General features: G+C 37.1%; 2 protein-coding genes across 9 annotated transcripts in view; both read right to left on the reverse strand.

Annotated features, from left to right (window-relative positions):
• Nucleotides 1-26526, reverse strand: part of LOC134794278 (CUGBP Elav-like family member 4) — an 883344-nt gene that overhangs the window by 567376 nt on the left and 289442 nt on the right. The gene's annotated exons all lie outside the window — the stretch shown is intronic.
• LOC134806029 (vacuolar protein sorting-associated protein 16 homolog) lies at nt 18109-21411 on the reverse strand. Its single transcript, XM_063779239.1, has 4 exons — nt 21084-21411; nt 20642-20788; nt 20195-20293; nt 18109-18741 (listed from the first exon to the last, which is right to left on the reverse strand). Exons 1-3 carry the CDS (start codon nt 21252-21254, stop codon nt 20240-20242), a joined length of 372 nt encoding a protein of 123 aa, XP_063635309.1. The 5' UTR covers nt 21255-21411; the 3' UTR covers nt 18109-18741; nt 20195-20239.

A 26526-nucleotide genomic window follows, 5' to 3' on the forward strand; every position in this document is an offset into this window, starting at 1 on the left:
ATTTTATTAAAGTATATCTTTGTGTGTTTTTTCTTTAATCAGTTTCTTGGTTGTTAGTGCTTTTATTTTTAGTTACTTCTTGACAGATAATTTTTCATAGCGTAGCGTAGCCAACATGCCAATCGGGGTGCGAAACTCCTGACTTCGGCCAAACTTGGCTCCGCTCGGCTCAGCATTGCTCCGAGCAATTATTAGGGTTGACACAACTTTACGTCCCTTTGCGTGCTCGACCACAGATAAGATAATGACTTGAATTTTGACAACCCTAAATAGCCGAAAGGGATAGTGCCATATATTAGAAAGGCACAGCATAATTCGACCCTGAACCGCTGTCAAACTTCGGTTTTGTAGGAAGTTTCCTTTCTGTATGGTAGTACTATTATTTATTCTGTGGTTACACTCCGCGAACGAAACACAAATGGAAGAGAGACACAAAGCGTTTCGTTATCGTAGCGTAAACGATTGTCACTTTAGCTAGGCACCCTGTTCTTCATTATATTTGATATATGTAGTTGTAATAAATAATCATAAACTCAATAAATTACAGCATTTGTCGGCGTGTTTAAAATGTTGTTTTTTTTATTCGTGTTAAAGTGGAAAATACAATTGTACAAATCCCATCAGTCAAGCAGCCACCACTTTGATTTATAAAACTAGGCTTTTGTCCATTGATTTCGTTACTTATTATAGGTGTAGGTACTTGTCTTTTATTTGAAATGCTCCTAAACTGACCGACTTGTTCAGATTTACTATTGAGAATGAACGTTACCGATAATCCAGTATTTCTAAACCTTAACAGGTTTTTTTTTAATTCGAACGTTAAGGTACCTAAATTAAGGTCTGTAAAAGTACCTTGAAAGTGTTCCTTCTCGTGTTACGCATTAGCCTGCTTGTGTCAGTAGATCGACGGGAGCTCGTCGACACGCAAAGCTGTTACTGCCACAGCGTACAGCATCTCGGGCGTACGTAAGTTACAATTTTTTTGAGTTGAACTTCATAATGGCGAAGTTTTTTTTGTATTTTTCTCATGAATGTTGTTATTCAGTGAACCAACTTAGAAGTATGTAGCTAGAGAAGAATTAAGAGAAGAAGAATGTTGAAACTCGTTTTACCATTCTTTAGTCAACAACCGGCAATCTATCGTGTGAAGTCCTGCTATCGCTACTAAAGAAACTACAACAGAACAACGTTATGCTCTACGACCACACTCTCGACATGGGTGAAATCATCGGAATTTTGATGGAAGCCATTTATTTAAAAGAATAAGAAGAAGATTACAAAGCCAATTGTTGGTAGGTTTAAAATTATATAACGTTTAGTGAATGAAGGTCATAAAATCAGGAGATTTTGGTTAAATCTAGTAAGTATTAGACATCAGAGGGGCTACAAAAACCAAAATTCGCAAATTGCGGGGATCTTTCTCTTTTACTCCAATGAAGGCGTAATTATAATGACAGAGTCAGATGTCCGCAATTTGCGAACTCTCCTTCCTTTTGTAAAATTCTTAGTGTTAAATTTGATCTGTATAATAATCCAATGTTATTATGGAATAATATTAACATCAATAAATTGCTCTGATAATTACATTAAGATAATATGTAGGTACCTAATAACAGTAATAACTATTCGTAAGTCCTTGTTCCTAGGCCTACATGAATAAAGTATATTTTGACTTTTACTTTAAACTTTGGTTTTCGCGGTTATAGCCCAGTTTCTTGAGGTCGTACCGAATTAAACTGGTAGCTGAAGCGTTATCTTCGACGTGCGATAAGAACACAAAGCCAGGTTAACGAGACGACCTCATTACGTCATGCAAACATCGTTAGGTTGGTATCGACAAGAGGGGTTATGGGTTTATGAGGAAACAAATATGTGGCTAAGGGCTCATGAGAGATAACAACGTGGTCAAATACAGAAATCTTCGTACCTTTGCCACATACATTGTGAATACTACTGTCAAACTAGCCATGTTTGCCCGCTTTGAAAAAAAAGCACTATTTCGGCATAACTGCAGACTAACCGATTTCTACGAAATGTGATATCTCTATGACAGTTTGAGATAAAAAGATGAGTACAATTAATTAACAATGAAAGAGGAATTTAGAAGTAGGTAGTATTTCTACGCAGAAAAAACTCGCGGGCAGAAGCGAATGCGGTGAACCTACTTACTATCACTACAACTTTTAAAACAGAGTCCCCCGCCGCGTCTGTCTGTTTGTGTGTATGTATGTTCGCGATAAACTTAAAAACTACTGAAGGAATTTTCATGCGATTTTCACCAATCAATACAGTGATTCTTGAGGAAGGTTAAAGTGTGTAATTTGTTAAGGTTTTGTGTAACCCGTGCGTAGCCGGGGCGGGACGCTAGTTAACAATAAAATACCAGCAAAGGGGTTATTTTTGCACGAAAACACTAGAAATCAGTACGAGTTCATTGAACCAGGGTAACTCAAGCGAAAACACTTAACCACCCTCACCGCATACATTTCCTCGACTGCAACTAAAAACACTATCTTACAACGATAACAATAATTCAATAAACTATATTACTTCCCAACCTCACAAATTTGAGTGGTAAAACCAAAAATTTTACGTATAAAATTCAAATGGAGCCATTTTTATTTGAATTACGGACGCGAGAGGATGAGTAAGGAATGATATTGTATGCATTTTGCATGAGTCGTTATTATCGGGGAGCATTTGAATACACCGTGTTCGGTTCAAATTTGTGTCGCACATACTTATTATATAGATTTATATGAGCGTTTCTCCTCAAAATGATTTAGATGTAGATAGATATCGTACAGTCGCCATCAGATATATCAGAGCGGCCAAGGTGTTCACAAATATCTGAAGAATGCCTCTATTACAAAGTCGTTAAAATGCACTGTACATATGTATACCTACCGGAGGTGGCCACGAATTAAAATGTAGGATGTACTCGTCAAACTGACCAACAATTTTCAGCGACTTTTAAAAATAATGAAGACTTTTCATAAAAAAATAATATTGTCTTCAATGTACGCTGTTATCAGTGTAATTAACGGTTGCTTGTCACCCTTGTCACGCTTTAAACAGAACGAAATTCGCAATACATTGCGTCTTGAAAAGTGTGCTAAAAACAAAAAGTAAAGTAAAGTAAAGTTATTTAAAAGTTGCTGAATAAATGTTGGTCAGTTTGAGGAGTACAGTCTACAGTTTTTTTTTTTGCTCGTATTAGGTACGGAACACACCCGGATACAAAATTTATTCTGCTTGATAGTGAGAGTTGTTTAAAAAACATTAGGTGCACCAATTTCGCAATATTGCAAGCAAATACGAGCAAGCAATACTTGCAATACATACCTACTTGCAAGGATTCACAAGACGTTTGACGGTATCAAGGCAATTCAAAATGGAATCAATGTTTAAAGCATTGAATCTAATAAAATCGAGATGAAATAGAGAAACAGAGGTTATATTATTTAACAAATTGTTAAATCGAAATCCCGCTCGTGATCAAGTGGTCATATTGATTTGCTTAATGTATGAAATTCTCGAGTATTCTATGAAGTTGCACACACACATGACATACATACACATTACACAACGTACAAAAAGTTTTATATATCACGTAAAATTTACTCATCAAATATTAATTAAGAATTGATCGAAAAGTAGCTAATTAAAATTGATAAAGCATCACGACTACCAACATGAATATACCAAAATTAACATTTTCATTTAATTAATCTTGATAAAAATCTAACGAAAAATAAAGTTCACAAAGCGAGAAGCGTTCCCAATGGCAAAGTCAATTCATAATACTCGCACACAGTACCAGGAAGTCATGCTCAAAGAGAAGGAAATTGCCTATCACTGCCGCCAGTAATCAAGGACCGTACCAATCTAACTTTGTTGTGGACGTCGTATTCCATTAAATAAAATATTTCTAGAAACACCTTTGAGTTTATGAGCGCCTGGTACTTTTTAACGATGCGGTGATGCAGAAACTGTGGTAGTTTTTAAAGGTTTAAAGGTTTTCTATAAAAAAAATATAGTGTCATAGTGTCCTAGAACAGGAAAGTGTCACTTTGATCCCTCCTAGCAGGGAAGAAAAGTACCACTTTGATCCCTCCTAGCATCGAAGAAAAAGCCCTTTTCAGAATATGTGATGAAAAAAGCATTTTTTTATTTATTTAATATACCATTGACACACGTGAAACACATGAATACATATTTTATGTACAGTCAGTTATTTTAGTTAAAACCAAACATAGGTAAGTACCTAAAGTCACAAAAGATGTGATACTGAGAAATGTAACAGGGTTACAACAAAAACAATTTTAACACAATATCCGAAAACACACAGTCAACCTTCATGTTTTGCATCATGTAACGAAATTACCATAGGCATTTTCAGTCCCCCTATAAATTAGTTAAGTAATTCCCGGGGCCGTACCGTATAAAGGGGCATAACCGAGTGATTTTATTAAAGCGATCTAAACTATTCCAGATTAGGGTAATGAGATTCCTAATGGGTATCCATTTCTCTTAAACTGTGGGCCGTTGGCGAAGTTATGGACAAAATTTCCTACTGTCGCATTATTGAGGTTGTCACGAGGGGCTACAGTATGGGGTTCTTCAAAAATGGAGTGTACAGATTTTTAAAACTTCGGCGACGCGCATGTATCTTCAAAATTACTAAAACATCTATACATTCTATATTAATTCACCTTATTAAAATTCCGATTTTAACTTTCACGATTTTAACACTTGATTGAAGTAATTAATATAGGAACGCATGAGAACTAAATGTCTTCAAGGAAACCCTGTTTAAACGTCACGTTTTTCACGTTATGTTTGCCCAATTATATGTTACTCTCCTATGATACCCTTAACTATAAAATATAGTTAACATACAACTTTCAATTGTTCAAATAACCAAAACTTTTAATCATCTAACCTTCAATAACATAGTTTCGCAAGCATTCAGTTCGCATTATGTTTAATATAAAGTACGTTCATGAAGACCTCAAGTGGGGGGTGTTGCCATAGACACGGGGGGGTAGTTGCTATAGGTGATTTACGTTGCCCCGGCGTCCGTCGAGCTTCTTAGGCGGGTGGTTTAAGGAATAGACTGATGATTTTTTGTGGCATTGTGGGTTAATGGAGCTTGAAATTATAAAATTCTTTGGATGTAATTGGTTGGAGCTGTTGGAAAGGAATCTTTCTTTTTAATTTACGATGGTATTTTTGCGGTGATATCTATACATAAATCATAAGTATAAACGGTTTTCAATTATAGATAGTGAAGTAATTATATGTAGATAACTGTTCGTCTTTCTTACGCTGTATGAAGGTTTGGGCGGAAGTTACCAAATTCGAAATAGGTTCAATCCTGACCTTTCCAGTTTCTTATTTGGTCAGTTTCTGGGTAGATCATGTTTTTAGTAGGTTGGATTCTGAGTTAGTCGGTTTCTAAACATAAGCAATACAATGCGGTTTGTCACCTTTGTGTTATTTTGTCCTAAGCAATTTCCATATATCATGAGTACGAATGTTTTTTCTCAAAGCTTATTTTTTATAGTTCTCAGTCATAACAATGTAATTCTTATAGTCATACTTTAAGGAGCATATAAAATATTTCCATATTTATATCATTACCTACGATTTTTGTTATTAATTTTCGCATAGGGGCTATTCATAAATTACGTCATTTCAAATTAGGGGGGGGGGTCTGGACATCGGATGACGGTAGCATGAAGTAGGAGGAAATGGGGTCATTTGAAGCATGATTTTGGATGATTATAGGGGGGGGGGGGGGGGTAAAAAATCGTCAAAAATCGATGACGTAATTTATGGACAGCCCCATACCATTCATCTATGTCATTCTGGTTGTTTTTGTTTCTTTCTGTTTCGGTGTGCGGGAGCTCGATAGCACGTGCACAATTCTCACTTCCTTAGGCGCGACTAAAGGCAACTTATGTAATGAATGTAGTATAACCTTATAGGCGTTCAAAAACTTTTAAAATAAATTTAAACTTAACGTATCTGGATTCTGGAGTCATATTAAGTATATGTTTTAATGTTTTAATTAATTTTTAAATTGTTATTAGCTCTCAGTCAAGTATACATTTTTAAGGCACGCCGTTGTCACATATTTTTCTAGTACAGACAGCCAAGTATCTTGCAATTTTATTCTTCGATGATTTTTTTTAATAAATCCGCCACCGCTTATGACTCGCACCGCACCAATACAAGGCCTCATTACCAGTTGAACAACAAATAAACATTCCGCCATCCGAGTTCGTTATTGGACATTATTTAACGCGAGCGCACCTCTACGTTTTGTAATTGTTCGCATTCATTGTTGTGTTTTATCAATATTTGCTTGTTCTATGTTTTTGAGATCAAATATTCATTTAGCGATGGGTGGATTTCATTTGTATCGCTTCTTATTCTTCATCTTGGTACTGTTTGTTGCTTTGTTTGGCAATAAAACTGTGCACGTGCCCACGGGGTACCGAACACTTACACGTGTGCACTTTAAAATCTGTCAGCTAAGTCTTTAAAGAATTTCTCATTGTTTTCTAAGGAATATTATATAATATATTCTTTGTTTCTGCTTGTACGGTAAACTTGCACCAGTGTTTTACATATTGGATAAACCATTATAACGAAGTGTTATTAACAGATATCGGAATATTGGGGGTAAACTAATAAACACAACTATCAAAACTTTTCCTTAATAGTGATCGCCCCCAAATATTTCCAAAGTATGAAGTCCTTGTGGTTTAGAAATAATTTAAAAATTACCTCGTTCTAGAAGTAACCCCATACCTTACTAGAATCGGTTGAGTACTACTAATATTGCATGTTCTGTTAAAATTACAACCCTTCCCGTGTTTAGGTAAAAAATACTGATATCTTTAGATGACCCCAATGAAACGCATGAGAATTTTCATGCATTATGCCGGTTTCATCAATTTAGGTCTATGTAAGTATAACCGTTTTCACCCCACCATGAAAATTGTTGATTATAGCATAGCAGCCTATATAATAGGCAGATGATGATGATGATGATGATGATGATGATGATGATGATGATGATGATGATGATGATGATGATGATGATGATGATGATGATCCTTCCGGCCGATTTCGGCCATGGCGACCACTTCGACTCCTAGATAGGCAGATATGAGTTGTGTCACAACAAGTGTCACAACTAGTATGTAAGTACCGTGCCTGTATCGTGTCGTGTGTCCCGCGGCAGTGCTTACTAATGAATCATCTGATGTGAGAAGGCAAGGATTACCTTAGAAAACAATGAGATATTCTTCAAAGACTTACTGCCGTATTCGAACTTCAAGATATTCACAAGAGACGACACGTACTAGATCCATTCTAGATACGTTATAGTTTAGATATCAACTAGTTCTCTTTTGCAGCGCAATTCGGGCAACCAATGTGACTTTTACGTTAGATGGAGTAAGATATATATTAGATGTGAATTGGATCTCTAAGTCATATCCCGAGGAAATCGTTCAAGAGTATCTCCAGAATCGTGCAAATGTCAAATTTGACAGGTTAGATCTTAAACATATCGTTATCGTATCTTGGTGATGTCTAAAATATATCTAATAGATGTCTATTTCAAAATCCGAATCGGGCCCCTAGCTGACAGATTTTAAAGTGCCCACGTGTAAGTGTTAGGTACCCCGTGGGCACGTGCACAGTTTGAGTCAGAATATCAGCCCTAGAAATTGCATTACGTTAAATTTGATAGTTAATCTTATATCCATAACGATTGATTTGAAATAAGCATACTACAAAGCCGTATTTTTATAATATCTGAATTTTGAAAACAGCGCCACCTTTCATCCAAGCTTTGAACTACGTGGTTCCAGCGGGCACAGGTCGAGTTTCCCGAGCGTCCCGGTAGTTACCTGAAAACCCCGTACAGATGTCGTTGCCAGACTCTCACTGCTTGTGGCAAAGGTAGACTGGAATTGCGAAAAGATGGCGCTTGCAACCGGTTTTAAATAATTTAAATGTACGGATAAAAAAACATTGTTTTGTAACATTTGAAATTCTGTAACCAAACTGTAAGTATTTGGAAGTTTCGTATTAAACAAGGGTGAAAAAATGCGAGTAGAGGGATTCATTATTAGGGATTTAATTACGTATAATAAGGTTTTATAAAATGACCTCCGAAAAACTTAATTAAATTAAGTCCCGTTTTCATAAATAGTTGTGAAAAAGATACTAGAAAATATGACTGTTTGATTGTCAAATCGGTCTAATTTTGTACTAAAATCGATCGAGCAGTCGTCTAAATAATAGGTATTTGCTTTAAAAACAAATAAGCCTATTAGATCAATCATGATTCATGAAAATACATAGAAATTACACTTTTCGTTTCGCATTTAATTCCAAAGCCAGTTTGCTTTAAACCTATATCTGTTTAAGCTCAAAATCTTACCGCACGCTTGCTTAGACATTAACAAGACCAAACGTCACGTAGGAATTCAGCGAATCCCACGGGCCCCGGCTAAACTCTAGTCCAGGGCAATTTGTTGCAGCGGTGTCGCTGGTGTCAGACACTATCAGGCGACACCGCCTAGAGCAGGCCCGCCAGCGATACGATTTCACGGCCAGGAACCTGACACTATTTCCCAAAACATTCAGAACGCTCTAAATTTATTCTAGGGTAGTTTGAATTTGGACTTTAAAGTCAATGCGCATAGGTTGTATTTTAAACTATTTGTTTAGTGAACGAATGTGAGAATGTATGGTAGTATTGCAGGCTGTATCTGTTTATTTTGCACGGTATATTGGATTTTGTGTCTGGTTGAATATAAAGTTGGGACTGTTTTAAAGAATGTTTGTCTGGATATACGCTAGACGGGATTTTATTGGATTGCTAAGTGAAAGGTGGCGGGTATTAAATTATCAGACAAAAAACAAGTAAATCGCTTTCTCTTTCACAAGACATCCCATTTGTCTATTAGGAAGACAAATAATAAATCAATACATATTATTATGTTGGAAAACTAACTACAAAATAACTACACGGAGAAAATTTTAAGTAGCCCACATACGGAAAATACATGGAAAAATGATACAGCATGACGTTTGTAGCCGGCACAATGTTGCGTACGTAGTTAAGCGTAAGTAGCCGCGCTACTGATAAAAGTAATTGGTACGGCTACGTAATTTACCACTGGCACGTTTTCCTACGTACAATAAGTAGGTAGGGTGTTTGCTACTTACAATAAGTAGCTGTCGATACGCCCAAAATTATCCATGAAAGCACGGTGTATATTACGTATGTGTAGGTTTGGTTAGGGTCAGGTCCAGTAAATAATTGTATTGCCTACGTATTTACGTATGCCGGACAGGTACTGTAGTTGCTTAGGTAAAGTATATAATGGTGCGGCCTACGTATGTACGTATGGCGACAGGTAACCTACTTGATCAGGTAAAGTTTATAATGGTGTGGTCTACGTATGTACGTATGCCGGACAGGTACTGTAGTTGCTTAGGTAAAGTATATAATGGTGCGGCCTACGTATGTACGTATGCCGGACAGGTAACGTACTTGATCAGGTAAAGTTTATAATGGTGTGGTCTACGTATGTACGTATGCCGGACAGGTACTGTAGTTGCTCAGGTAAAGTACATAATGGTGCGGCCTACGTATATACGTATGCCGGACAGGTACTGTACTTGCTCAGGTAAAGTACATAATGGTGCGGCCTACGTATGTACGTATGCCGGACAGGTAATGTACTTGCTCAGGTAAAGTATATAATGGTGCAGCCTACGTATGTACGTACGCCGGACAGGTACTGTACTTGCTCAGGTATAGTATATAACGGTGCGGCCTATGTATGTACGTATGCTGGACAGGTAACGTACTTGTTCAGGTAAAGTATATAATGGTGCAGCCTACGTATTTCCGTATGCCGGACAGGTACCGTACTTGATCAGGTAAAGTATATAATGGTGCGGCCTACGTATATACGTATGCCGGACAGGTACTGTAGTTGCTCAGGTAAAGTACATAATGGTGCGGCCTACGTATGTACGTATGCCGGACAGGTAACGTACTTGTTCAGGTAAAGTATATAATGGTGCAGCCTACGTATTTACGTATGGCGGACAGGTACCGTACTTGATCAGGTAAAGTATATAATGGTGCGGCCTACGTATATACGTATGCCGGACAGGTACTGTAGTTGCTCAGGTAAAGTACATAATGGTGCGGCCTACGTATGTACGTATGCCGGACAGGTAATGTACTTGCTCAGGTGAAGTATATAATGGTGCGGCCTACGTATGTACGTATGCCGGACAGGTACTGTAATTGCTCAGGTAAAGTACATAATGGTGCGGCCCACGTATGTACGTATGCCGGACAGGTACTATACTTGCGCAGGTAAAGTATATAACGGTGCGGCCTATGTATGTACGTATGCCGGACAGGTAACGTACTTGTTCAGGTAACGTATATAATGGTGCAGCCTACGTATTTACGTATGCCAGTCAGGTACCGTACTTGATCAGGTAAAGTATATAATGGTGCGGCCTACGTATGTACGTATGCCGGACAGGTACTGTACTTGCTCAGGTAATGTATATAACGGTGCGGCCTATGTATGTACGTATGCCGGACAGGTAACGTACTTGTTCAGGTAAAGTATATAATGGTGCAGCCTACGTATTTACGTATGCCGGACAGGTACCGTACTTGATCAAGTAAAGTATATAATGGTGCGGCCTACGTATGTACGTATGCCGGACAGGTACTGTACTTGCTCAAGTAAAGTATATAACGGTGCGGCCTACGTATGTACGTGTGCCGGACAGGTACCGTACTTGTTCAGGTAAAGTATATAATTGTGCGGCCTACATATGTACGTATGCCGGACAGGTATCGTACTTGATCAGGTAAAGTATATAATGGTGCGGTCTACATATGTACGTATGCCGGACAGGTATCGTACTTGATCAAGTAAAGTATATAATGGTGCGGTCTACGTATGTACGTATGCCGGACAGGTACCGTACTTGTTCAGGTAAACTATATAATGGTGCGGCCTACATATGTACGTATGCCGGAGAGGTACCGTACTTGATCAGGTAAAGTATATAATGGTGCGGTCTACGTATGTACGTATGCCGGACAGGTACCGTACTTGTTCAGGTAAAGTATATAATGGTGCGGCCTACATATGTACGTATGCCGGACAGGTACCGTACTTGATCAGGTAAAGTATATAATGGTGCGGTCTACGTATATACGTATGCCGGACAGGTAACTTACTGGCTCAGATCCAGTGTGTAATAGAACATCCTACGTACGATGATATGCCGGTGAGGTACCGTACTGATTCTGGTCCAGTATATAATGGAATATCCCACGTACGTAGTACAGTCGCCATCAGATATATCGGGGCGGACGAGGTGGTCAAAAATGTCTGAACACGCACTGTAACACCTTGACAATAAAGGCATGTTCAGATATTTGTGAGCTCGCTGGCCGCTCAGATATATCTGATGACGACTGTACTACATACGTGGGATATTCCATTATATACTGGACAAGAATCAGTACGGTACCTCACCGGCATATCTACGCTACGTACGTAGGATGTTCTATTATACACTGGATCTGAGCCAGTAAGTTACCTGTCAGGCATACGTTTAAGTATACGTAGGCCGCACCATTATATACTTTGCCTGAGCAATTACGGTACCTGTCGATACATACATACATAGGCCGCACCGTTATATACTTTGCCTGAGCAAGTACAGTACCTGTCACAGTGTATGTACATACGTAAAACACAATTATTAAGAGTTTGTGCGAAAAAACATGAGTCGTGGTAGGTAAAGGAACTAACTTGAAGGTTGATACTATCGTCATGTCAAAACTCATTTTTTTCGCTCATCAGACTCTAGCCTCCCGAGTCCCTGAGGCCTTTATAAAGGCTTTAATCCAAATCGAATTTTAGATTAAAATAAAATAGGTACCTACAAGGTTCCAAATTCAAAACTGCAAAAATGACAAGCGGGACTCGGGAGGCTAGAACCCAAATCAGTACGACAACTGACCAGCATAAATATTATCTAGTGTAAGTATTAAGTATAATAGGCAATATTACGCAAAACTGCGTGGGGGGGCGCCACTAGAACAAACAGTAAACAAACCTCCTCGATGCATCAATGTCATATTTGTTCGTAACAAATAATCTGTGAAAACTGGTCTAAAAACTGTTTACGGCATAGTATATTATAAGCTACTCTTATATGGTTTACAGTTTGTGCTAGTGCTGCACTCTGGCGGCAGAACATTGCAGTAATACTCCCTATACCATTATAATTATACAAAGCTACTATGTAGACCTATTAGGACACACGATAATAGTACAATAAATATTATACGGTACGGTACCTGGCCAACTTATCAACATACGTAGGATGACATTTTATTTACTGATCCTGAGCCATTATCGCACCTGTCCAGCCATGATATTCTCCTATCAACATCATTGACAACAAATTTTAGGTTTAATATCAATGCAAGTATGGATTTCACGAACGACATTGCTTAGAGAATTACATGGCAGATTACGTAAACGTAGTTTTGCATGATTCTTCAATTTAATAAAGTAAAAAACCGCATTAACTTATAATTAAATAAATAAATAAATAAATAAATATTAGGGGACATCTTACACAGATCAAACCTAGCCCCAAACTAAGCAAAGCTTGTACTATGGGTACTAGGCGACGATATACATACTTGTATAGATAAATACATACTTATATACATATAAAACAACCATGACTCAGGAACAAATATTAGTGTTCATCACACAAATAAATGCCCTTACTGGGATTCGAACCCAGGACCATCGGCTTAGCAGACAGGGTCACTATCCACTAGACCAGACCGGTCGTCCGTTTGGACTACTTGGAGCTTTACAAATATTAAGTACCTATTTAAGCAAACCTATTCAAGTACGATACAATTTTTTTAGGTAAAGGACTGCTAATTGAAGTGAGCTATTAGAAAAAAATATGCATTTGAGTGTTTCCAATGTTTATGTCAATAGAAATATTACAAACAAACTAACATAAACTAATCAGTTTGAAACTGTATTATTTTACAACATTTTATGACAGATTATTGTTGACCATTATTTTAATACCTATTACAAACAAAAGTACTATATTAATACTATGCTTAAGATCAAGGCTTATTCCCACTAGTTACCACCACGTTGTTACCAGTGGTAACTACTGGGATGTTTTTCCCCACCTTTTACCACCAAACTAAGATAGTGGTAACTACTGGGTATTTTTTTAATCTCGAATGTAAACGCTGCATACGTTGTCGTCAACGAAACTGTTTACCGTTTCGAAAAACTTGTAACTGCCATAGACTGTGTCTTTAAAATATACCAATCAACCGGAGCTTGCTATCCCGAAGAATGTAATGATCTGTGGGTTTTTATCCAATTGGGATTCTACAACATAAGAACACCATTTGATAGACGCTCACAGGTAGTGATCACTCTGTTGACTGATCTAGGACTCTAGTGACTAAAACAATAATGACATTCACTTGTTACTTCTGTAATTGTAAATTGTGTTACTATTATTTCTGATTTAAGACATGTTTTAAGGGTGTACATATGTTCCAAAAGAATAATAGACAAATACAAAAAAATACTGAGTGTACGAATAGTAACAAAAAATAGTAAAATAACAAATGGCTGCATAGTCCACTTCTATTTCATGTATTGTTCTCTCTTCTCGATTATGTAGCTAATGACATGTGCTTCTGATGACACTTGTTTGAAAAATCCGTCGCATATTTCCGCGCGAGAAAACTTCAGAGCCACTGCGCCTTTCCGTTTTCGAGCCGGCGATACGTTTCTGACATATGCCAGAAGCATAAGACAAACGTTCCTTACAGTCTCTGTGTCGTCATCTGAAACAATTGGCAATGGTTATTTTAAAAAGTAACAAAAGATCATAAAATCGTATAAAGGCCATAGTCGGCTTTCCGTAGTAAATCGGCCCTTGCGTTAAACAGACTGTTTTTTTGAAGTGAAAACTTCTGTAGCGGCGCTGGGCACTTTTTGAGGTGGGGAAAAAATGATAAACTCAAGACAGCGTAAGGCGATCACGTGACCGTAAGGCGATCATGTGACCGTAAGGTTTAGATGGCCACTCATTTAGATGGCATTTAAATCAATAAAGAAAAACTCAATGACATAATTCAATAAAGCGACATCTTGATGATATCGCTAATAAAAGTGGATATGGCAGTACTCCCTTTCTAATAGTATATTCCCTTTCTAATATATACTTATAGTAAGTGTATGGTGGCAAGAAAGATGCCAGCTCAGTTGAGACTTTTTACAATTTATTTATTTATTTAATATTTATAAACAAGGTAGATAACCACCTGTCTGCTTATTATATTTTGGGCACCTGCTGCATTAGTATAATTTTATTAATTCAGTGTTTTTAAGTATGAAAAATTATGAAGATATAATCTAGAATGATTCCTATCCATCCGCTTTTACATATAAAACGCTCACGCCCCGCCCGGAAAACGCGCCTGTGTGACGAAGCCTTTAATCAGTCAGTTTTTTAGGGTTCCGTACCCAAAGGGTAAAAAACGGGACTCTGTTACTAAGACTTCGCTGTCCGTCCGTCCGTCCGTCTGTCACCAGGCTGTATCTCATGAACCGCGATAGCTAGACAGTTGAAATTTTCACAAATGATGTATCTCAGTTGCCGCTATAACAACAAATACTAAAAATAAAATAAAATAAATATTTAAGGGATCTTTTTGCTCTATTTTTTTTGATGGTGCGGAACCCTCCGTGCGCGAGTCCGACTCGCATTTGGCCGGTTTTTAATCATTTGCAAATTAGCAAATCACATTTCACGTCAAAATGGCCGCGACACATTCTTTCCCAGACAAGCCTACCATTTAAACTTTTAAATGGATAATAGATTTGACGAACATCTTTAATGAAAATGAATGATTTTAGTATAGAACAAAATTAAATATTTATTCTGTTAACAACTATTATTTTAATTTAATTACCTATCACCAACCCATAGATATATATGTTCAGGCAATTACATATCATCAACTAGGTACTTACACAAACAAATAACACAGTAGTTACCTGTTGATAACCGCCTCGTAATGGGATGGAAGCCGGCTCCAAAGGTGGTCAGGGGCAGAGCCCCCGCTCTTGTTGATGCTTCAATTTAATGTTCCGAGGTTCCTGGCACTTAATACACAGACACAGAACCGTCACAGATAGTCTTTTCACAATTAAACAATTTTTAATACACCGCCATAGCAAAAACGTGCCGACGCTCGTTTGTTTTCTCTTGCGACTGGTATCAGTGGTTTCCCTTTTCTTCCACGGTGTTGCCAACTCGGAATTTGAAAAAATACCAGACTTATGTCTAGATTCTAGATTATGCCAGAAATATGCTAGATAATTTTGAAATGTGCTAAAAAAATGCTAAAACTTTATATAGGTAATTGAAAAATGTAGTTATCTGCCTCTTTAAGAGTGATAGAGAGGCAGACAACGAAATTTCGATTTTAGTGTTTCTCGGTAGGCCCTTTGACTCGACCTGGGGGTAAGCTACCGCGAACAATTTCTATCGTTCGATCGTCTATTTGCCTCTCTATCGCTCTTGCGTATTATTCTAGCAAAAGAAAGGCAAATACACCGGGCCTGAGCGCTTTCCAATCCCCAATCCCACGAGTCATGGGTGGGATACGATTTATTCTAATCCGCTAGATTTGACATGAAATGCGTTATGTTGGCAACACTTGCCAAGGACACGCTTTCTAATAACGCATCTTTATTTAAGTACGCCAGCTACGTAAAAATACGTACCTTGACGTACCTACACCAAGACCAATCGCAAAACGCGTTCGACGTATTGCCTCTCTGTCGCACTTGTAAATTCGTACGTAAGTGTGACAGGGAGGCAACACATCGAACGTGGTTCACGGTGCGAAAATAGAAAGATATAGTTCGTACATTTTATATTTCGCGTAACAGATTTTTAATTATGTTTAGATGGTTAAGGTTTGGACAGGACAATTTAGATTCATTGTTTAGTTATTTTAATCATAGAATGACTGAATTGTATAGTCCTGGGAGAATATTAATTTATCGATTGACGAATCCATGATTTTATCGAGAGGTCGCAGTGGGATTAGGCAATATAATTATATGTCACCGTAAAATTGTAAACACTCGTCAGTCGTCAGTTTATAATATCGCTAGTTAAATTATAAACGGACGGTAGGGAGATTACAATCTAACCTAACCTAACCTACGTTAGATTATAAACTAACGGGTTCACAATCCTACGGTGTCATATCCAAGGAAAACGCCACAAATGGGGTTGGCCGATCAAAGTATTTAGCAGATGGCGCCAGCATAGCTTGCCCTGTAGGGAATGCAATAACCGGTCGAACTTAATAACCTGTTTCGGTTACGGTTATGCCCGAAAAATAACCGAATATCGGTTAGAATCGGTTACGGTTATTTTCAACAAAAAATGATAAATTTACAATGAAGTCATTAAAAAATTACGAAAATAAAGGTACAGTATTAGGGAATGTGAGTATAAGTCTTCGTTTTTAATAAAGTCCTCCCGAGTCCCTGAGGCCTTTATAAAGGCTTTAATCCAAATCGAATTTTAGATTAAAATAAAATAGGTACCTACAAGGTTCCAAATTCAAAACTGCAAAAATGACAAGCGGGACTCGGGAGGCTAGAACCCAAATCAGTACGACAACTGACCAGCATAAATATTATCTAGTGTAAGTATTAAGTATAATAGGCAATATTACGCAAAACTGCGTGGGGGGGCGCCACTAGAACAAACAGTAAACAAACCTCCTCGATGCATCAATGTCATATTTGTTCGTAACAAATAATCTGTGAAAACTGGTCTAAAAACTGTTTACGGCATAGTATATTATAAGCTACTCTTATATGGTTTACAGTTTGTGCTAGTGCTGCACTCTGGCGGCAGAACATTGCAGTAATACTCCCTATACCATTATAATTATACAAAGCTACTATGTAGACCTATTAGGACACACGATAATAGTACAATAAATATTATACGGTACGGTACCTGGCCAACTTATCAACATACGTAGGATGACATTTTATTTACTGATCCTGAGCCATTATCGCACCTGTCCAGCCATGATATTCTCCTATCAACATCATTGACAACAAATTTTAGGTTTAATATCAATGCAAGTATGGATTTCACGAACGACATTGCTTAGAGAATTACATGGCAGATTACGTAAACGTAGTTTTGCATGATTCTTCAATTTAATAAAGTAAAAAACCGCATTAACTTATAATTAAATAAATAAATAAATAAATAAATATTAGGGGACATCTTACACAGATCAAACCTAGCCCCAAACTAAGCAAAGCTTGTACTATGGGTACTAGGCGACGATATACATACTTGTATAGATAAATACATACTTATATACATATAAAACAACCATGACTCAGGAACAAATATTAGTGTTCATCACACAAATAAATGCCCTTACTGGGATTCGAACCCAGGACCATCGGCTTAGCAGACAGGGTCACTATCCACTAGACCAGACCGGTCGTCCGTTTGGACTACTTGGAGCTTTACAAATATTAAGTACCTATTTAAGCAAACCTATTCAAGTACGATACAATTTTTTTAGGTAAAGGACTGCTAATTGAAGTGAGCTATTAGAAAAAAATATGCATTTGAGTGTTTCCAATGTTTATGTCAATAGAAATATTACAAACAAACTAACATAAACTAATCAGTTTGAAACTGTATTATTTTACAACATTTTATGACAGATTATTGTTGACCATTATTTTAATACCTATTACAAACAAAAGTACTATATTAATACTATGCTTAAGATCAAGGCTTATTCCCACTAGTTACCACCACGTTGTTACCAGTGGTAACTACTGGGATGTTTTTCCCCACCTTTTACCACCAAACTAAGATAGTGGTAACTACTGGGTATTTTTTTAATCTCGAATGTAAACGCTGCATACGTTGTCGTCAACGAAACTGTTTACCGTTTCGAAAAACTTGTAACTGCCATAGACTGTGTCTTTAAAATATACCAATCAACCGGAGCTTGCTATCCCGAAGAATGTAATGATCTGTGGGTTTTTATCCAATTGGGATTCTACAACATAAGAACACCATTTGATAGACGCTCACAGGTAGTGATCACTCTGTTGACTGATCTAGGACTCTAGTGACTAAAACAATAATGACATTCACTTGTTACTTCTGTAATTGTAAATTGTGTTACTATTATTTCTGATTTAAGACATGTTTTAAGGGTGTACATATGTTCCAAAAGAATAATAGACAAATACAAAAAAATACTGAGTGTACGAATAGTAACAAAAAATAGTAAAATAACAAATGGCTGCATAGTCCACTTCTATTTCATGTATTGTTCTCTCTTCTCGATTATGTAGCTAATGACATGTGCTTCTGATGACACTTGTTTGAAAAATCCGTCGCATATTTCCGCGCGAGAAAACTTCAGAGCCACTGCGCCTTTCCGTTTTCGAGCCGGCGATACGTTTCTGACATATGCCAGAAGCATAAGACAAACGTTCCTTACAGTCTCTGTGTCGTCATCTGAAACAATTGGCAATGGTTATTTTAAAAAGTAACAAAAGATCATAAAATCGTATAAAGGCCATAGTCGGCTTTCCGTAGTAAATCGGCCCTTGCGTTAAACAGACTGTTTTTTTGAAGTGAAAACTTCTGTAGCGGCGCTGGGCACTTTTTGAGGTGGGGAAAAAATGATAAACTCAAGACAGCGTAAGGCGATCACGTGACCGTAAGGCGATCATGTGACCGTAAGGTTTAGATGGCCACTCATTTAGATGGCATTTAAATCAATAAAGAAAAACTCAATGACATAATTCAATAAAGCGACATCTTGATGATATCGCTAATAAAAGTGAACTCTAGTACTGGTGAATAAAACTGAAAATATCATGACCAAATATATTAAGATGCGAGGTCTGCAAGGTAACTTTACAATTTCTATTCGAATTTTAAACAATTAACGCTATAAATTTGAATTTCAAATTTTAAACAAGCTCACCAACAACCTGCGACCAGCAATTTCGTAACTAAAGTTTTTCAATAGAAAGGAGGATGGATCAATTATACATAGTGCTGCAGACATTTTGGACTAGTCATTGAGTTTTCACTTCTGTCGGCACTCCCGGAGTGCAACCTGTTGTTTTTTTTTATGGCTACCTCTTCTAGTGACGAATATTTATGCTAAGTATCAACATCCTATTTGTGACATTGTGACAGTTTTTCACTTTAAATGTTTTTTTATTGTCATAAAAAATAGAAAACTAAGACAAAATTAAAAGTTCAATATTTTTTTTGCGATTGTTAAGTAGTGACACCCCTAGAGTTTTTTCGGATCGTATGGTTATGACCGACTGGTCTACTATTTGCCAGAACATCAAAATTTTCCGGGTGGTACTTCCTGTCAAAAATCAGCAATATGTGTCGTCAGCAGCAAACCAACTTACTATAATTAAACATCAAAATTCCATTTCATTACAAATAAAATGATAAAAATTCATGTCGCGGGGCGAGGTAATGAGAGTCGGGGCGGGGCGGTGCGTGGCCGTTCTGTATGATAATACTATTATTTATTCTGTGATACCGGATAGTAAGTTTGCTTGATTTTGGGGTAAACAAATTGAATCTAAAACAGTCACAGTCATAAATAATAAATACTTAGCTCATTCTCTTTCAGTACTGCCAGGTACACATAGAAACAAGAGAAGCCACGCACAGAACAAGTTGTGTATAGGAATAAACCTGTCTCTAGTCCCCACCATTTAACTTTCTAGTATGTTTAAAATATTCATAGTACGGATTATTGTAATAAGGATAATTGTACGTTGACAGACAGACGGACGGACGGACAATATAGTTATCCTATAAGGGTTTAGTTGTTTCCTTTTGTTTTGGGGTACCCTAAAAACAAGTTGAACATAAAAATAAATGTTATATTACACTTTTTATTTTAATAAATATAACAAATTGAACAACTTACGTGGCAGATCTGGTACGGGCCTGACTTTGGGCTCGGAGATGTTGCTCAGCGGTTGGTGTTAGAGCCAGTCCTATTTGGGAACAGCTGTGCTTTGCTGACCTGTTCACAAACAGTATAAACAATATAGTAGGGAATATAATAGTAGAGTAGGGGAGGAAAAATGCATCGGCACATATAATACGAGTATAACTGTGCATTATATAAGTACCATTCATTCTAGTACATTCTTAGTTAAGTAAAGAGTAATAAAATCGAGTCATTTTATTTTATATAGTTATTTCTACATAAACACAGTAGTCCATTTAGGTAAATTCAGTGTGTTTAGCTAAGTAATTATTTTTGTTCATAGAAATATCTAATTCAAATTAAAGTTGTAAAGGCCAGCCACACTTACCCCACACCCACACATAAATATATCCTTATGTATAAGTAGAATATGATAGGTACCTTAGTGTCCCTAATTTCTTGCCCCATATTGAATGTCTTCTGGTAGGCGCCAAACATGTCATAAACGAGCACATCTCCGCTCTCCTGCACACACAGCAGCTGCTCCCCGTCCGACCAGCCCATGTGGACCAGGACTCCGCTGTTCCACTGCAAATATCACAGATGATGGTATGTTTCAAACTACAATGCCTGGGTCAAATCCTTGTAAAGGCATTTTTCATTTGTGTAATATGCTAATTGATTCAGATGTTTAAGCGTGAAAACAGACAGACTGAGAGTAGGTACCTCTTTAGCATTTCTAATATTATTTAGGGATTAAGGATCAGGGATATAAGAATACAGAGGTTAACAGGACACTTGAAAATGTGTGGTTAACAACATTTTTAACTTACTGTTAACAATATTTTTAAAAGGGAATTTAGATATTAAATAAATTACTTACCAAAATCTTTGATATAACATTCCCTACACAGTTGTAAATTGTTATGACAGGTTTGGCAGTGGTTGCAATCCTGCCAAACTGCTTCCGGTCCCGCACCACAGCAATAGGCACTCCGTACAGGGCTCCACTGATGATCATGTTGTCTAGGCCCTCATCCATGGACCAGTTCATGTTGTAAATTTCTAAACGCCTGTAAAATATTACTTAAAGAATTTAAATTGTAACAAAAAATAAAAAAATGGTTTCAGTCATGTAAAATACATTTGTAGTTATTTTTTATATGTTTCACTATTCTTCTCTTTCCGAATAGACTCTAAGCTAAATTTCATATCTAAAATGGCACCTATGGGATGGTGCTAAGGATATGGCAGTACTCCCTTTCTAATAGTATATTCCCTTTCTAATATATACTTATAGTAAGTGTATGGTGGCAAGAAAGATGCCAGCTCAGTTGAGACTTTTTACAATTTATTTATTTATTTAATATTTATAAACAAGGTAGATAACCACCTGTCTGCTTATTATATTTTGGGCACCTGCTGCATTAGTATAATTTTATTAATTCAGTGTTTTTAAGTATGAAAAATTATGAAGATATAATCTAGAATGATTCCTATCCATCCGCTTTTACATATAAAACGCTCACGCCCCGCCCGGAAAACGCGCCTGTGTGACGAAGCCTTTAATCAGTCAGTTTTTTAGGGTTCCGTACCCAAAGGGTAAAAAACGGGACTCTGTTACTAAGACTTCGCTGTCCGTCCGTCCGTCCGTCTGTCACCAGGCTGTATCTCATGAACCGCGATAGCTAGACAGTTGAAATTTTCACAAATGATGTATCTCAGTTGCCGCTATAACAACAAATACTAAAAATAAAATAAAATAAATATTTAAGGGATCTTTTTGCTCATTTTTTTTGATGGTGCGGAACCCTCCGTGCGCGAGTCCGACTCGCATTTGGCCGGTTTTTAATCATTTGCAAATTAGCAAATCACATTTCACGTCAAAATGGCCGCGACACATTCTTTCCCAGACAAGCCTACCATTTAAACTTTTAAATGGATAATAGATTTGACGAACATCTTTAATGAAAATGAATGATTTTAGTATAGAACAAAATTAAATATTTATTCTGTTAACAACTATTATTTTAATTTAATTACCTATCACCAACCCATAGATATATATGTTCAGGCAATTACATATCATCAACTAGGTACTTACACAAACAAATAACACAGTAGTTACCTGTTGATAACCGCCTCGTAATGGGATGGAAGCCGGCTCCAAAGGTGGTCAGGGGCAGAGCCCCCGCTCTTGTTGATGCTTCAATTTAATGTTCCGAGGTTCCTGGCACTTAATACACAGACACAGAACCGTCACAGATAGTCTTTTCACAATTAAACAATTTTTAATACACCGCCATAGCAAAAACGTGCCGACGCTCGTTTGTTTTCTCTTGCGACTGGTATCAGTGGTTTCCCTTTTCTTCCACGGTGTTGCCAACTCGGAATTTGAAAAAATACCAGACTTATGTCTAGATTCTAGATTATGCCAGAAATATGCTAGATAATTTTGAAATGTGCTAAAAAAATGCTAAAACTTTATATAGGTAATTGAAAAATGTAGTTATCTGCCTCTTTAAGAGTGATAGAGAGGCAGACAACGAAATTTCGATTTTAGTGTTTCTCGGTAGGCCCTTTGACTCGACCTGGGGGTAAGCTACCGCGAACAATTTCTATCGTTCGATCGTCTATTTGCCTCTCTATCGCTCTTGCGTATTATTCTAGCAAAAGAAAGGCAAATACACCGGGCCTGAGCGCTTTCCAATCCCCAATCCCACGAGTCATGGGTGGGATACGATTTATTCTAATCCGCTAGATTTGACATGAAATGCGTTATGTTGGCAACACTTGCCAAGGACACGCTTTCTAATAACGCATCTTTATTTAAGTACGCCAGCTACGTAAAAATACGTACCTTGACGTACCTACACCAAGACCAATCGCAAAACGCGTTCGACGTATTGCCTCTCTGTCGCACTTGTAAATTCGTACGTAAGTGTGACAGGGAGGCAACACATCGAACGTGGTTCACGGTGCGAAAATAGAAAGATATAGTTCGTACATTTTATATTTCGCGTAACAGATTTTTAATTATGTTTAGATGGTTAAGGTTTGGACAGGACAATTTAGATTCATTGTTTAGTTATTTTAATCATAGAATGACTGAATTGTATAGTCCTGGGAGAATATTAATTTATCGATTGACGAATCCATGATTTTATCGAGAGGTCGCAGTGGGATTAGGCAATATAATTATATGTCACCGTAAAATTGTAAACACTCGTCAGTCGTCAGTTTATAATATCGCTAGTTAAATTATAAACGGACGGTAGGGAGATTACAATCTAACCTAACCTAACCTACGTTAGATTATAAACTAACGGGTTCACAATCCTACGGTGTCATATCCAAGGAAAACGCCACAAATGGGGTTGGCCGATCAAAGTATTTAGCAGATGGCGCCAGCATAGCTTGCCCTGTAGGGAATGCAATAACCGGTCGAACTTAATAACCTGTTTCGGTTACGGTTATGCCCGAAAAATAACCGAATATCGGTTAGAATCGGTTACGGTTATTTTCAACAAAAAATGATAAATTTACAATGAAGTCATTAAAAAATTACGAAAATAAAGGTACAGTATTAGGGAATGTGAGTATAAGTCTTCGTTTTTAATAAAACACACAAAATACTGTAAAAGTAAAATATGACCTTGGACGTGATACAATATTCAATAAAAATATTTCATAAATAAGGTAAAGGGCCCCAAGTTCGTGTTAGTACGTTATTTCGTTAGTTTTGTTTCTGGCGCAAATAATAAGGAATTCAAATATTTTTTATTCAAATTATACATATGAAAAAAAAAATGTATTATTTAATCTCTTCAATAAAATAATAACCAATATTTTAGTGATTAAACTGAGAGTAATACGACGGTCGAAACTGTCAGACGGCCGCGAGCTGTGTTGTATGCGTGCACTTTTTTTAGGCGTAAGGTGCGCGCTCTCACTTGTTAAGCTTATAGGAAGGAAAAGCTAAACCCATTCGAATAAAAGTTTTTGGGAGTGTGTCTGTGGGTTCCTTAGTAATTGATTTGATAAGAAAAAAGACTGAATATATGCATAGAAATACCTTAAAATTGCAATAAATCGACTCACGAAATAGCGGTCATTTTATTTTTCGTGTGTCTCCTATTTCGTGCCACTAACGAATCAAGGTTTTTCTAGATACATTATGAGTGCTTGTTTTTAAATATAACATCGAATAAAATTAAAAAAATAAATTAGAAAACAATTAATGTATTTCATCAAGTTTCGTTTGAGCGAAATTCGGTATACGTTTTTTTCACTAGAATTCTCATGAAACGAGTTTGAATGTGACCCGAGTTAAAAAAATTTAAGGTATATTCCACGTATATTCTCATATTAACTACTAGCACAATTTTATTTATAATTCAATTTATTTGACTTATTTTGGTCTATGTTTATATTTAACGTATAAGATAGTACATTTTTTTTGTAAATAATTATTATTTGTATCTCCGTTTTAAAACTCTCGGGTCTTTCGAGCCCGGTCATTTACAAAGGCGTGCGTGGGGATATGGATCCAACACGTAGAGGCCGTTTGGAGAAATTTGATTTCATATAGAACGCCTGCTGGAACCCATTCACGGGTACATCAATAGATACCCGTGAACCGGTTTCAGTTTAATTATTATTATTATATATTTTTAATTTATATAGTTCGGCTTATAATCAAGTATTAAAGTACCCATATGGTTTACAAAGTCTTAATTCAACCATTAAAGTCGACGAGTACAAAAAACTTTAAGCTAGCTCTCAATTTAACATTAATTTTAAATATTACTTTTAATTTGACCTTACAATTACTCGTAAGTAGGTAAGACCGTTAAATATTTAAAATGATTATCAGTAAATTATCACCAATTACTCTAAGAAAACTTTATTCCGAAACAGGGGACACGAATTCACGAACTTAGGAGCTGACCTAAATTTGTATCACGAAATGGGAGCCAAATAAGAGGTTCACGAAAAAATTCGAAACAAAGAACTAATATAACTTACTCAAAAGCTTTCAAGGTATATGCTTAGTAATATTTAAAAAAAATATACAAACTCTCAAGAGCCTTAACCTGCCGAAACAGGGGCCCTTTACCTTAAAGGAAGTAAATTTGGTATATTCTCATTATTAAAGTACACGAATGACAAAAAATATAGTCACAGGCGTCACAACCAAAAAAGGCAGGATTTTGTAGTGATAAAAACATAGAATTTAAGTCTTTCCACTTGCAAACACAAATCCCATTCTTATCGAACCTAATATATATGCTGCCTCCTTTGCCCAATTTTTTCATCGAGATCGCAACGTTCCGGTAACATTAGTTTTTTTTGCCATTAAAATTTTTGCGAGCCCGACACTTATAAAAATTGTCCATGAAAATATGACGGCCCTTTTCTAAATATGACTGGAGAAGTTTAGCCACTACCTTGCCTGTATGGCCTTGCCCTCCAATTTCAATATCATTTTTCCCTCTGTACATATGAGATTGGAGGACAAGGCCACCAGGAGTGGCTAACACATACATTTTGATGCCATATTTGTGGCGTTTACCTTTAATATATTGGCGAATGCCACTCCGGCTCTCTAGACAAAATTAAAGATTCGTCTATGCAGAGATTCTCCCCTGGGGTATATATTTGGGGGTATAGCTTGCGTGCTAGCGTCAGGTGACTGGGTCCTTACGTACTGGCATGGGCTACGTAACATACGTAGCTGCTACATGTATAACAGTAGACCGCACACGTATAATGAATCGGCATATTTACTCATTATGGCACTGTCTACGTATTATACGTAGCTTGCGTGTTAGCGTCAGGTGACTGGTCCTTACGTACTGGCGTGGGCTACGTAAGATACGTAGCTGCTACATGTATAACAGTAGACCGCACACGTATAATGAATATGCATATTTACTCATCATGGCACTGCCTACGTATTTTACGTAGCTTGCGTGCTAGCATCAGGTGACTGGGTTCTTACGTACTGGCATGGGCTACGTAAGATACGTAGCTGCTACATGTATAACAGTAGACCGCACACGTATAATGAATCGGCATATTTACTCATCATGGCACTGTCTACGTATTATACGTAGCTTGCGTGTTAGCGTCAGGTGACTGGTCCTTACGTACTGGCATGGGCTACGTAAGATACGTAGCTGTTACATGTATAACAGTAGACCGCACACGTATAATGAATATGCATATTTACTCATCATGGCACTGTCTACGTATTTTACGTAGCTTGCGTGCTAGCATCAAAAGCATGGATTAATCGGTTTTTAGAAGAGTATTCTAGACTG

The sequence above is a fragment of the Cydia splendana genome, chromosome 1, assembly GCF_910591565.1.
Source record: "Cydia splendana chromosome 1, ilCydSple1.2, whole genome shotgun sequence".
In the NCBI taxonomy this organism is placed as follows: Eukaryota; Metazoa; Arthropoda; class Insecta; order Lepidoptera; family Tortricidae; genus Cydia; species Cydia splendana.

Bases quoted from the DNA above. Each gene is read 5' to 3' on its own strand.
- LOC134806029 (XM_063779239.1), bottom strand. From the start codon at position 21,254: ATGAACTGGTCCATGGATGAGGGCCTAGACAACATGATCATCAGTGGA. The intron at 20,789-21,083 runs GTAAGTAATTTA...TGATATTTGCAG, and splicing joins ATGTTATATCAAAGATTTTG to TGGAACAGCGGAGTCCTGGT. The intron at 20,294-20,641 runs GTACCTATCATA...GTTTGTGAACAG, and splicing joins AAGAAATTAGGGACACTAAG to GTCAGCAAAGCACAGCTGTT.